The following is a 14,894-nucleotide window of genomic DNA, read 5'->3' on the forward strand; positions in this document are numbered from 1 at the left end:
TTTTCTAAGATCCTAATTTGCTCTGGATCTTCTATTTTCAGCCATGTGATTATGATATGCCTGTGTTTGCTCATCTCTATATTTATCATACTTGGGATTCACTATACTCTGAAATCAGTAATTAGTGTTTCAATCAAATTTTGGAAGTGTGCAGGCTTTTTTTTTTTTTTTTTTTTTTTACATATTTTTCCCTATTTCTTGGAACTTAACTACATGTCTATTAGACAGAATTAATTAGAGGTATATAAGAATATTCAACATTGTACTCTAAATCACTGAGTCATCTTTTTCAACCTTTTTTATTTTCCCTTTTTCAGATGAGGTGATATCAATGGATCTGCCTTCAAGTTTCCAGACCCTATCTTCTGTCGCCTTCAATTCGTTGTTAAGCCCATCCAAAGAATTTTTAAATTTTTAATTTATAATTTCAGAGATTGTACTTATAGTATTAGGATTTCTATTCAGTTCCTTTTTTTAATAGTTTACATTTCTTTGTAGAGATTTCCCATCTGGTCATTCAACATGACTACCTTGTTTGCTAAATCCTTCACCATGTTAATAATAGCTGTTTTAAAGTCTTTTTCTGCTAATTCCAACATCTGCATCATCTTGAGGTTTGTCTATACTGGTCAATTTTCTTTTAATTATAAGTTCTGTTTATTCATATATCGAATAATATTTTGTGCTGTGAGTATTGTGAATGATAAACTGTAAAGGTTCTAGATTTTGTTCTCTTCTTCCAAATAATGCTGACTTTTTCCTATTAGCCTCACTGAGTTTGTGAAGCCTTAGTTTTATACTTGGGTGACTGTGAATCTGTTTCAGTTTTGGCTTCGTCTTAGGACAAACCCTTAGTCAGGCAACAAAGTCTTTATTTCTAAGGCATGATCCTTCTGCAATCCTAAGGGAAAACCTGAGCTGTAGCCTCAAGTTTCAAACTCCAAATATGTCACTCTTCCTATGGGCAAGAAATAAAATCTCTCCCAGCTTTTATCATCTTATAACTGTTGCTTTCCACAGGCTCCATGGAATCTCTCCTAAATATTCATACTTCTGAGGTCAGTAAAACATTTGTAGCAAATTAATATTCAGATTTGGGGGTGTCCTCCAGTATGAGTCATTCTTTTCCTGGATTTCCAGCCTCAAACTCCACCCCACTGTGCCCACCCCAAACTCTAGCCACTGACACTGTTAAGCCAATAAAGCTGCAGTTTTCTACTTAAGGTACAGCTGTCCAATATAGATTGAGGGCTGTCCTCAAGTAAAAAGCCATAAATGTGGACTTTGAGAATCAAAACCCCTACCGTTCCAAACTACTCGCAGAGCTGGAGTTTTCCAGTGTCGTAAACAGTTTTTAAAATTCTGTCTAGGGTTTATAATGGTCATCTTCAGGAGAGATTAGTCTTATACAACCACTCTCATTAGCAAACTATACTCACTTTTTACCTGGAAAATTCAGATAATTGAATGTGAGGGATATTTTTATTGCCATCTTTAGATACAAGATAGAAAAGTAACCTAAGACTTTCCGGAGGTAACAGGAAACAGTATCTACTAGTGTTTACAAGTTTGTAAATATGTTGGCAGTCATTAATGCATTGGATCCTAATAATGCTGAACAACTACTAAAACGTTAGCTACATGAGGGTATGAGAGCTCAGGTAAATTAATTTATGTGCTGTGAAAGCAAATCATAAAGCTTTGCCTCCCACGACACTATGATACCTTTATGATAAACAGTCTTGTATACTAATTTTGTCAATAACAAAATTACTAATATCCTCAGCATTAAGATATTAACTTGTAATCAAGTTGTTAGCCGAATCCATCTTCCTTAAAATGGCCACCGCACAATTAGATTTTTAAGACAGCTCTAACCCTGTATTTTGTATAGAGCCAAACACCGATGATCTATTAGCACTAAATAATAAGAACACTTTCCCCAGCATCAATTTGTTCAGAGAAATATCACCCTTTATGAGATATTTTGCAAAGCATCTTATTGACATAATTTTTTTAATTGTTAAATATTATGAGGAGGCTAATTTTTCATCACAAAGGGATATTATTTTGAAAATTATTTTCAGTACTTTAAATAAGCGAAACCAATTCACTGTACTGCTAAAGAGAGTGTAAGGGACTTAAAGTTCTACTCATACCCACTAAGGACAGCCTTTCTATGTCACCCTCAAATGCCACGACAGTAGTCACAGCCCTCACCTGGCTGCTTTAAAACTTCTCACTATTGCCCGCACATGACTGACCCTTTCATACTACAGAGCTTTTGAAAATTACATACCACCTAGAATTTCCTTCTCCCTCGCTAAGCCTAGAACTTATTCAGAAAGACTCAGCTCAAATATCTTTCCATCAAAAAGCTAAGTCATTCACCCACCCTAAGAGTTCCCATAACACTATATCATTTAATTAACATGCTGATGAAAAAGCCTTTCCATTAGTCTGTGAGGTGCCTGAGAACAGGTACCTTTCTTATTGATCTATCTCTAGTCCCAACAACAACAGTGGTATACAGGAGATGACCTCGAAATGGTGTGTGTGTGTGTGTGTGTGTGTGTGTGTGTGTGTGTGTGTGTGTGTGTGTGTTTAGTGACTGAATGATTTCCATACTAACTGAAGTCTGCAAGAGTTACACCTCACTATCTCACACCTACATTCTGGCAGGAGCCTCATAAGTATGTTCTCTGAAACCATCCAAGAGCCAACAGTTCCAATAAATTGGAATTACATTCCATATTAATCTCATTTTATTAATCTTTTTTTTTAAAATATTTTTATTTATTTCTAGGAGAGAGGGAGAGAGAGAGAGAGAGACAGCATGAGCACGGGAGGGCCAGAGAGAGAGGGAGTCACAGACTGAAACAGGCTCCAGGCTCTGAGCTGGCAGTCAGCACAGAGCCCGACGCGGGGCCCGAACCCACGAACCGCGAGATCATGACCTAAGCGAAAAGTCGGACGCTTAACCGACTAAGCCACCCAGGCGCCCCTCATTTTATTAATCTTTGACTCACATCATAAGCATGCTCTCATATTAATCTTTGACTCACATCATAAGCATGCTCGGCTCAAAAAATAATAGCTTCTCTTTGCTTATAGGCAGAAGTTCAAAACCTCTAAGCCGAGAATTCACAAACTTCTAGAATCTGGCTCCCCTCTTTCCTGTTCCTCATCATCTCAGGTTTAAGCCTTCGGATCTTACCTTCAGCTAGCCAGCAGTCTGCCCCAGTTTCTACCTCTGTCCACCCACTCTTCAAAGAACTCAGAACAAGTGTCATACTGTCCAATAATTAGCCTGAAGATACTCCAGAAAAATCTCTCATACAGATGTTGCTAACACTAATATTTTGCACTTCTCATTCAATATTTACATTTCCCCAAATTCTACTTCTTTAGCACACACACAAAAAGCATTACGTAAATGATGGACTACATCTAGCATATACATGTGAGAATATCTAGCACACTCAAACACTTCACAAACAACTATGCATTGGCTAGTGAGATAACTCTTACTTAAAAAAATTAAAACGGAGAATAAAATGAATAAAAATCAACATAAAAGAGTATGACTTAGCCTCTCTAAGATAAACCAGTCTAATTATTCTAAGTCACATGATGGTTTATGTAATTATAGAGAATACTCATTCGGAAACCAGCTCTGGCCAAGAGAGAGGAACAAAAATTGTTCTGGAGCCAGGGAGGTATATTATTTTGAGAGATAAAAGTTACATGGACTCAGAAACTAATTTTCATTCTCTGATTTTTATCCTTAGTAAGAAACACTTATGATTAATAATTTAGTTTTTCAGCTATCTATGAAGTAAATGTATTCTTCAACATACATTAATGAATTGGTATTTTGGTTTAAAAATCAATACCATTTCACTTTAGTTAAGAGTCCCTTCCCTAGAGCCGAATCAATTCAGCTCAGTTCAATAAACATTAATTGAGCATTTTCTATGTTCCAGGCCCTTTCTTACATCTAAAAATGAGTACAAAGTCAATGACACTCAGGAGCTCCAAAGTGAATTAGAGGAGACACACAAAAAAGTAAGTAGTTCAAAATAATAGAAGTATAAAACAGTGTAGCTATGTATGAAGTCTAATTAAAGGACAAAGGTACAAAACCAGCTTCACATGACATACAGAGATTTAAAAGATAAACAACAGGTGGACCAATAAGGCAGGACAGGTTAGGAAAGCATTAGAGGTAAAGTGAGCAGAAGAAAAAAAAAATCCAAAAACATGAAAAAGCAAGGTGCAATTTGGTGTATAGGATATACAGGTATGGTTGTTGCATAGAGAAGAAGGGAGAGAGGCAATGAAGTTCCACAAATCTAGAAAAGCAGGCAGAGACTGGGCAATGGAAGACCCCACAAACCTTTGTGTTTTGTTCCCTGTGGAATTTGGAGCAGATCTGAAATATTTAAGCAGTGGCATGCCCAGATTAAGTGTTTTACATGATTGTCGTGGCAGTTATCAAATGTACTCTATTATATATTTATCAAAGGCCTGCCACATTCCAGGCTTGAACTCAGCAATTAAAAAGAGGAAGCCTTCATTTGCTTGAAGTGTAGTGAGTAAATCTATGTTCAAATAAGCAACTGAAAAATATCAGCACAGAAAAAGGCAAACAGTGATAAAACCTGGTATCATTAATGCTAACTACTGAAATACCTCTGCCATCTTTATAAGCCCTGTAATATATTAGGTAAAAATAAAATTTTTCTGAATGTCATCAGGGAAATGCAAATCAAAACTATGAGATGCCACTTCACCCTCACCTAAGATGATTATAATCAAAAGATAATAATTACTTATTAGGATGTAGGAAAACTGGAATTCTCATACATCACAAAGTGGAAATGTAAAACAGCACAGTACTCTGAAGAACAGTCTGCCAGTTTCTCAAAAGGCTAAACACAGTTACCATATGACCTAGGAATTCCACTCTAGGCATATACCCAAGAGAATGAAAAATATGTCTACCCTGACTATACAGAAATATTCACTGTATTTGACTATTATTTATAATAGCCAAAAAAAACAGAAACATCCATAAACTGACAGATAAACAGAAGGATATATTCATATTATTTGCTAATAAAAAGAAATAAAATACACATACTACATGAATGAACCTTGAAAGGATGATAAGTGAAAGAAGCCAGTCAACATGAAATATCCCTTATAGGCAAACCCATAAGGACAAAACGTAGATTGACTGTCTAGGGCTGGGAGGAGCTGGAAGGTTGAAGGATGGCAACTAAGGGTACAAAGTTTCTTTCTGGGGTAAAGAAAATATTCTACATTTGATTACAGTGATGGCCGCACAGTTCTGTAAATATACTAAAAGCCACTGAATTATATTTTAAATGGGTAAACTGAATGGTATGTGAGTATCTCATTAAAGTTGTTTTTACAAAATTCTAATTTTTAATGATCTCTTCAAAATCCTTATTCCTCTTTCCTCATGAAGCCAGAAGACATTTTTTTCCCACCAAAGAAAGTAGAATAACACTAAAGTGCTTTAAAAATACTAACATTCGATTTTCTACTGGCAATGCCCTTTTCTAGAGAAAAATAATCCTCCAGTTGTTCAGTAGAAAATAATTTAATTCTATGGCATCCAAACAATAAAATAACTGTAAGTTTGACCCATCTGGTACAAAGGATGAGTTAGTCTTTCAAGAACATCAAAAGCTAAGAAGTTTTTCTATCTGATTCATCAGGTTCATCCTCTATATATTTTAATCTTATCACTACTGTAGAAAATTTCAGTAACTACATTTTAGATTATAAACCGTTGGAAGTAGAATGAGAAAGAAAGTGGTTAGATTTCAAGAAGGAAGAACTGGTTCTAAAGACTACTCTGTAGCAGCCATATGGCCTCAACCAAATATTTAACTTCTCTGAGCACTCTTTTAAATTGCAAATTGCAAATATATCAGTTCCACCAGTCTCTTGAGATTTTGGTTAGGATCAAATGATATTCACTAACAAACTCTAAAACTGTTCATCACTATCAAGTAAGCTAATAAATCTGGCACACTGGGTATACAGAACATCAAATGTTGAAGGAGAGTTTCAGAGGCAATAAAAGTCCAAAAGAAATAAAAAAAGAAACAATGTTAAAATATCAAAACTCTTGTAAGAAAGGGGACATCTTACTTTATAATATACAAAAATATAAGTATGGAAAAAATAATACAAGTAATGTTTACACTCACATGTTAATTATGATTTTTGAAATATACTGCCACAAAAATAATGAATTATTTATTGTTATAATTTTATTTTTCTTAATGTTTATTTATTTAGCGTCAGAGCATGTACAGGGGCAGGGCACAGAGAGAGCAGAGAGAGAGAATCCCAAGCAGGCTCTGTGTTGATAGAGTGGGAATAAAGAGGGACTTGATTTCACAAACCTCGACATCCTGACCTGAGCTGAAATCAAGAGTTGGCACTCAACCGACTGAGCCACCTAGGTGCCCCAACTGTTATAATTTTAAATAAGCTATGATTGCTGACAAATCTAAAGTTGATGTTAAGGCAGTACTTCAACCTTTATTTGCTTATACAACAATCCTATTAGCCCAGGAGACAGATGAGTTAAACACACTGCTAAGGATACTAAATACTGAAAGAAAATAACATATGGAAAATTCACCACTTGAAACAAAGGAAATCTGTTTGCACGTGGACCCAAGTGAATGTGGATTCATGCAAACAATAAGTTGAGTTCTAAGTGATCTGGGGTGTTAATGCACTCATCTGAATACCAGACCAAGTTAGTTTTCCCATCCTCATATTTTATTTTTTTATTCCTTGGTTCTCTAGTATTGTGGGAAAAATGCACTGCAAATATACGGATATTTGGAAAATTGTTTTTGTCTCTAGTCTTTTATATTTTCTATAGCAGGTATAAGCATTTAACATTTATTTTCTCTAGGCCTCTTCCCTATCACCTCCAAACCTCATCTATACTGATAAAGAAAACAGAAATCATAGGATGTCTTTTCCTTCAACCTCACTTAAAACTTACCAATGAGAGGACCATCCTTTTATTCATTCATCAGAATAAATAATTATTTCAGTGATTCAGTATTTATTAATCATTTCCCATATGTCAAGCAGTGAGCTGAATACTTTATATATAATTTAGATCTTACAATAATCTAGTAAGACAAGTATTTTTGGTCTCTCTCTCTCTCTCTCTCTCTCTTTTTTTTTTTTTTTTACAATGCAAGAGTGAAGTTCAGGGATCTAAGTAACTGGTCCAAGGTTTGCAGCTAATGAGAGGTAGAAAACAGATATGAATCCAAATTTGTCTATGACTGTGTCACTCTGCCTCTTAAAGTGTTCTAACGCCTGACCCAAGTCCCCCATTTTTACACAGGGACACCACGTTCATAAATAATTTTCAATAGTGTATGATCTTTCTCTTTTTCCTAACCAGTAAGGAGAAAAGACATCTAAATTACTATACTAATTAAAAAATATGGCTTATGGGTCGCCTGGGTGGCTCAGTCGGTTGAGCATCCGACTTCAGCTCAGGTCATGATCTCACAGTTCGTGGGTTCAAGCCCCGTGTCGGGCTCTCTGCTGACAGCCAGCTCAGAGCCTGGAGCCTGTTTCGGATTCTGTGTCTCCCTCTCTCTCTCTGACCCTCCCCTGCTCCCACTGTCTCTCTTTCTCAGAAATAAATAAAATATTTTTAAAAAAATATGGCTTATGCACTTTATATATTTTCACTTAAACAGATTTTTATCAATTAAGGTCTCTTTGTAAACCTAAAAAAAAACCAAAACCCAAAAGACAGATTTTTAATAAAAAGCATATACATATTTGTTACAATAGTAACTGTTTTAACTTAATGTAAATAAATGATTTAGATCTGCTTAAAGACACGAGATTGAAAATCTAACTTCCACTGAGTTTCCAAGAAAACCTCAATATATCACTTCACGCTGGTAATAATTAGCTCTCTTTCTGTTCATCTACAGAGTGGAAAATAAAGATGAAATTTCCTGTTTCTTCAATTTTCCAGTAGTTTCTCAGTCTGGCACAGATTCATTCCTTCAAAGGTAGAAAGTGGCTTAGCAACATCTGCAGAAAGAGCTCACACTTTTAAGAACTGTGTCCTCTCCTTAATGTCCTGACAAATGTAGGCCCTAATTGGCATCGATGAGTTTTCTCACATAACTTTTAATAAAACTTCATCAGTCTGTCTTTAATGGCTCATCAAGGCACATGATTTACTGTGCTTCTCACATAGAAGCTTGATTTCCCACATCTGCATCACATCAAACCCTTTTTTCTTCAGCTGTTAAAATTCACTTCAAAGCTGTAAGCACCATGCGAATCTATAAGGACTAGGGTCTGTCTTATTCCACATTCTATCCCCAACACCCATACAGAGCAGAGGATCAATAAACATTTGTTGTAATACATGGTGGTAAGAGATTAAGTTAGAGAATACTGTGTAACCTGCTGCAACTTTTAATAAAATTTCCCTGGAGGAGCTACATCAATCTGTTGTTTTGGATACTATGAAGTATGATATCAAAATCCAGGGCCTATACTATATTTAAGCTTTAACAGATGATTAGTTTGTTTCTATGATACTCAGTTTGAAACTATCTTAAAGCAGTTTTAAAAACATTTTTCTCATCTCTTTTGATTCAAAATAAGCAAAACAGTGATCAAGGAACAATCTGTGTATTTTAAATTTGTATATAAAATAACATATTTTTATATACCTAAGTCTATATCTTTAAAGACTGAGTTTTCTTTCATTCAGGTCATAATGTAGATTCTTCAATCCAAAAAGGGTGTTAGTTATATCTGCAGTTCATAAACACCTTGTCAATCACTGGTACAATTCAAGAACTCCATACATATTTATTGCTGCATTCATTTTTAAACAAATATTGCAAAAGATTACGCAGTGTGAGAAATGTCACCTAAATGCTAAAAAGCCTGTAAATATCAATTCACAATGGTAGGCTCCTTGTCTATCATTAAAATAAATATCAGCTTCTTGTCCACTTTCAATTTTGCTGAATGCCATCCACTCATAAAATAGTTATAATGATCCAAAATACCAAGTTATATTTTCCTATCATTTCTCAATCATTTTTCTCCCATTCCTTAAAAAAAGATTTGAAAATTAAATGTAAGGACAATTTACAGACCTCCATCCATCCTTTTGGAGATAACTGAAGGCTCCATCAACAACACTCGCAAAGAACTGGCCTCCAGTGATGAAGAGGGTATTGATGGTGACTAATCGACCTCTCAAATTGGGTGGTGAGACTTCGGCGATGTACACTGGCACCGTCATGGAGGCAATGCCTGTAAAGAAACAATAAAAAGTCAACAGAGGACACTTACTCAAGATTTCTGTTGTTACAAATATTGACGCTGGACAAAGACACACAAACATAGCCTTGGTTTTCTACTTAAAACAAAGGCTTACCAGATATTTAAAGATTCTGTCTCTAACTAGTGACTACCCCAGATCAGTAAAGACATATATAGAGGCACCAATCTCTGAACATTATTTTTCATATTATCATGTGAATGCCTACAAATGAAACTACCTCTAGAGCCATCAGATAACTTTAGAATGCATATTAAGCATGCTTTATAAGTTTTGTGGACTAAAAATAAGAAAATGCTCTCTATATAGAATATGTTTTCAAAATATTTTTAGTCTATATGGAAATGTAATCAGACAATGGTGAGAATAAAAATTATCCCAGAATCATATTAACTATTCAAAGTCATCAATTGCAGTAGACACACACCAAACCTCTTGATTGGTTTACTAACAAATTCATACATTAAATCACCCCCATTCAATTGGCTAGGTAGAGATTTCTGAAGTAGCTTGTTATGGACAATACTTTGGAAATTTACAGTCCTCAAGAACATATGATCTTAACCATAAAATAGATGGCTTATGGTTAAGGTGTATTTAGTTATATCTGCTTAAAATTTGTTTCTACCTAAAATTAAAGCAGCACAATCTACAGTAGTAGTTCTAGAGCTTCACTGATCACTAAATCACTTATATGACCTTTTTTTTAAAAAAAAAAATGAAGATACTCTCACCTCACCCATCTTGTACCTACTAAGTACAAAACGGCAGAGATGGGAGATGGCTCTTAAGACTTTATTTCTTTTTTTAATTTTTAATTTAATTTTTTTAGAGAGAGAGAGATTTGGGGAAAGGGATGGAGAGAGAGAGAAAAAAAGAGAGGGAGAGAGAATCTCAAGCAGGTTCCATGCTCAGCACTGATCCCAATGCAGGGCTCGATCCCACAATCCTGGGATCATGACTTAAGTCAAAATCCAGAGTCGAACATTCAACCAAGCCACCCAGACACCTGAGTCTGTCTTTTAAAAATCCTCCAACCATTTCTGATGCTCACCATTAGGTGAGCTAATCCAAATTTGAGCTAATCCAAAATTATTACTTAAAAGAAAATCTTGGTCCTGTAGGCACTTCCAATTTCTAGGTATGTCTGATTATTTAGCCCAAAACTAACATCTAATCATTACTCACAAAGGTAAGTGGGTAAAAAAAAGGGTTATATAAGAAAATGTAATATTTTTATATCTGTAGATACTATAAATTGATCTCTAGATTAAGCCAGAACACCAATGGGCTGCATTAACACATTCATGAAGAAGAAACTGCTTTTAATGAATTAATCTTTATAATGCCAACAAATAGCCTTTATTGAAGGTAGTAGTACGAAGAAACCTACAATAATTGTGCCTCTCAACAACTGATCTGTGCTTATGGGCACTATAAATCACATAGCTGTCTTTTATTTCCCTCTTTAGTCAGTCAGAGAGACCCACCTCTACCAAGCGTTTTGGACTTCATGCTATTTGTTCTGTGAACTAAATTCCCTCCTGATGCCACCAGTCTCAAATTCCATCTATTTAAACATATGTTTTGCCACATCTTTATTTGCTTTGCTCCATCTCTGTCCCAAGCAAATAAATGGATAGATCAGATCTGCATAATATATCTGCTTCTGTACTAATGAATAACTGCTAGTAATAACTCTGCACATGGGTCAGACCATTAAATCTCTGAACTCTACACTCTGTAGTTTCCACCAGTATTATTTGCTGCTGTAGCATCTGTCAATATATACAAATACACATGAAAAGAATCTTAAGATTTTAAGAGTTTCATAAAATAAGCATATGTTAGTAGAACAACTATAGTCTTTAAAATTAAATCATCACCTAAACAGCTGAAAGTTTCCATCTGACTGCTAATCAATTTAATAGCACAAATCAGACTAAATTGGCTTTCATCTAACTTGGAAAGAGGAAACATTTGATGCACATGTTGACAAGTTAATTGTATATTCTTTTTAGTTCTTTTACAATTAGAACATCTCAATAAACTTAATAGTCCAGATTTCTTTTCCGGCTTTGATCTGGCTTTAAACAGGAATTCTTTTGCTCTCTTCAGCCAGACATCTTCACTGAGCCATGTAGCCACAGATTTAACCATGGGAAGTCAGGACTGTGGTTTTAGGCAGCACAGGCTTGTCACATAGCCCATAGATTTTACTTGATAGAAATGCAAGGATGTCCTTGGGCCCTTATAAGGATTTATTATTAAAAATAAACGCCAGAACCTTGAAAAGTAACAGGGAATGGCAAAGAGAAAAGACTGAGGAATTATAAAAAGACAGACTCAATGGATTTAGAATTGGAAAGAACCCCAAAAGATGTGTCCAATAATTGCTCACATTGACTAAACAGTGTTACAATGGCCTATCTTCAATATTTCACAAGGACTGATTATTTTATTTAATCCTCAAAACATCTCTATAAAGGACAATATCCCCATTTTGCAAAGAAGGACCTTACCCAGGTCACATGATGAATAAGTGGAGGAATCAGAATTTGAAGCAGACAGACATTCCACAAGCCAACTTTAAAAGCTCTACTCTACCATCTGGCCACAACAAATGAGAGTAGGCTCTGGAACCAGCAGGTTTAAATTCTAGCTTTGACACTCGCCAGCTGGTTAAGTCTGGACAAAGTAACCTTTTTGGGGTTTCCAGCCTATCTACATAATGGGAAGAATAAAAGTAATTCTTTCACAGGAGCTGATATTCAATGAGTTCATAGAGTACTTAAAATTGTGTGTGGCATATAGAAGACAGTCCATAATGGGGGCACCTGGGTGGCTCAGTCGGTTAAGCATCCAACTTCAGCTCAGGGCATGATCTTATGGTTTGTGGGTTCAAGTTCCATGTCAGATTCTGTGCTGACAGCTCAGAGCCTGGAGTCTGCTTCAGACTCTGTGTCTCCCTCTCTCTGCTCCTCCTCTGCTCGTACTTTGTCTCTGTTTTTCAAAAATAATACATGTTAAAAATTTTTTGTTAAAGAAAGTAGTCCATAATGTTAGCAATTATTTCTATGATTACTATACCTCTAGTTGTGAGGCATTCTAACTCTTTTTTATTTAGTTTGACTTGTTTTAGGTGCTAACATTATCAGGATGAATATAAGTCAACAAAACAGGGTCTCTGTTATAAAAGAAGCTACACACAAGCTCTACTCACATAAACATCCATTGAATAATTTCAAAATAAGGGTCACAGTACAGCTACACACTGGGCTCCATCCTGTGATTCTGACAACTGCTGTATGCTGACAGTGATTAGATGCCAGCTCAGAGAGGCTGGGTAGACACTTCTGCAGAGAAGGACATGGGCTTAAAAAATATGACATGACATGAGATTTTCTCAGAGGTAAATAAAAAATAGGAAGCAGAGTATTTGTGGAGAGGTGAGGCTGGTAGAGCCCAGATCACGGAAGCAAGTATCCATCACTTGGATATGCTCATCACGTATCTGATCTGAGCTAGGCTCTGTACTCAACACTGGGGACACGGTGCTGTAGGAGAGACATGTCCTCATGGAGCCTAGCATCTGCCAGGCATCATGTGTTTGAACAAGTAATTAGATGTCAAGTGTGATGGGTCTCACCAAAGGGGAAGAGTGAGCAACATGAGCTCATAGCAAACGGACGATGAAGGACTCAGAGGAAAAGGACTCCAGCCTGAGGAGTCAGAGAGTTCTTGGATGAGAAGTTCATATTTAAGCAGAGATTAGGTGAATGAGTAAGCTAGAGCTTGAGGAGAATGTGGGAAAAGTGACACACACTTTAGATAGTCAGGCCAGCTAAGGCCTTGAGGCAAAAGGAAATGTATCCTGTTACAGGAGGGGGACAATTTCTTTTTTTTTTTTTTTTTTAAAGTTTATTTACTTCGAGACAGAGGGAGAGAACTAGCAGGAAAGGGGCAGAGACAGACGGAGACAGAGGAGCAGAAGCAGGCTCTGTGCTGACAGCAGAGAACCCAAGGTGGGGCTCAAACTCATGAACTGTGAGATCATGACCTGAGCCAAGGTCAGACACTTAACCAAATGAGCCAGCCAGGAGCCTCAATAGGGAAGACTATTTCTAGACACACAGTGACCAACCTGACTATACAAGATCTTAGTAGACACATTAAGGTCTTGGTATTCAGAAGCCTTTAAACAGTATGATGGAAGAAACGGCATAATTAGATTCGTGTTTTTAAAAAGTCATTCTGGGGGCACCCGGGTGGCTTAGTCGGTTAAGTGTCCGACTTTCACTCAGGTCATGATCTCATGGTTCGTGGGTTCGAGCCCCGCGTCAGGCTCTGTGCTGACTGCCAGCTCAGAGCCTGGAGCCTGTTTCAGAGTCTGTGACTCCCTCTCTCTCTGACCCTCCCCTGCTCATGCTGTCTCTCTCTCTCTCTCTCCTAGAAATAAATAAAAAAAATCTAAAAAAAATTTTTAAAAAGTCATTCTGGTTGCAGTACAGAAAAACAATTTGCAAGGGAGAAATGGATACAGTGACCGTAGAGGCAATGGAGTAAAATGGAGAGACTCCAGAAGTACATATTTAGTACCGAGGCTAATGGGAACCGGGATAGAACATGAAGGCTGAAGAGAGGAAGGATTGAAGGATGATCAGGTGTCGAGAATGGGCAAGTAGGAACATGATCGGTACTTTACAAACATAAAGGGCACTAGAGGAGAAGCAAGTGTGGACCAAAGATAATAAGGTCAAATTTTAGTCAGGTTGAGCCAAAGGTGCTCTGTGGAACATACAAGTAGAGAGCAAGTAGAACATTCCCTGAGTATGTTAGAAACACAGATTATTTACATGTGAGTGTTCACAGCCTGCCTCATTTCTCCCACCCAGTAAACTCTGCCAAAATAAACAACCTTTCCTTCCTCTCTCATCCTCTAGGGAGAGTCTGGTTATTTGTCACCCTAGTTCTTGAGCCATTATCATGTTAGGCTAAACAGGATGGAGAAGAAAACATGGATCCTAGTTTACAGAGAGAAGTTCAAATGAAAAAAAGCCTGGAGACCATTTGTGAGTGAGGGGCTTGAGGTCAGTATGGAAAAAATGGGGGCCTACAACACAGGGACTGACTGAGGCCTGATTTGAGATGAAGGGACAAAGGGTTAGACAACAGAGATTTTAGGAAATCGTCCTGAGTTATAACCTACACGCTACTACATTCTTCAAGACACAGACAGTAGTATTACTATCCAATTGCGTTTTAGTTGCTAGACTATCTATTATTTAAATCCAACTTCAAAGTGAGACTAGGTCCATCGGGGCTTGAAGTTACACAAATATCTGAAGCTCAGAAGATAGTTCGGTGTGGACGGTACACAAAATGGAAGCCATGGGAATGGAGAAGATTGCCCAGAAATGTAAGATGAGAAGAATGCATAGAACGGAGTCCTGAAAATGTCCAGTAGTGATGGAGCTGTTAGAAGAAGAAA

General features: G+C 36.7%; 1 protein-coding gene across 1 annotated transcript in view; it reads right to left on the bottom strand.

The window, feature by feature from the left end:
* SLC2A13 (solute carrier family 2 member 13) overlaps nt 1–9,375 on the bottom strand; it is a gene marked incomplete at its 5' end in the record, with an annotated part of 304,099 nt that extends 294,724 nt beyond the window's left edge. Inside the window, one exon of the mRNA XM_039217667.1 lies at nt 9,216–9,375. Within this exon, the coding sequence (XP_039073598.1) occupies nt 9,216–9,375 (160 nt within the window). The remainder of the gene's footprint in view (nt 1–9,215) is intronic.
* Between the last annotated feature and the right edge of the window lie 5,519 nt (nt 9,376–14,894).

The sequence above is a fragment of the Hyaena hyaena genome, unplaced genomic scaffold (genome assembly GCF_003009895.1).
Source record: "Hyaena hyaena isolate Hyena2069 unplaced genomic scaffold, ASM300989v1 scaffold_704, whole genome shotgun sequence".
NCBI classification, from domain to species: Eukaryota; Metazoa; Chordata; class Mammalia; order Carnivora; family Hyaenidae; genus Hyaena; species Hyaena hyaena.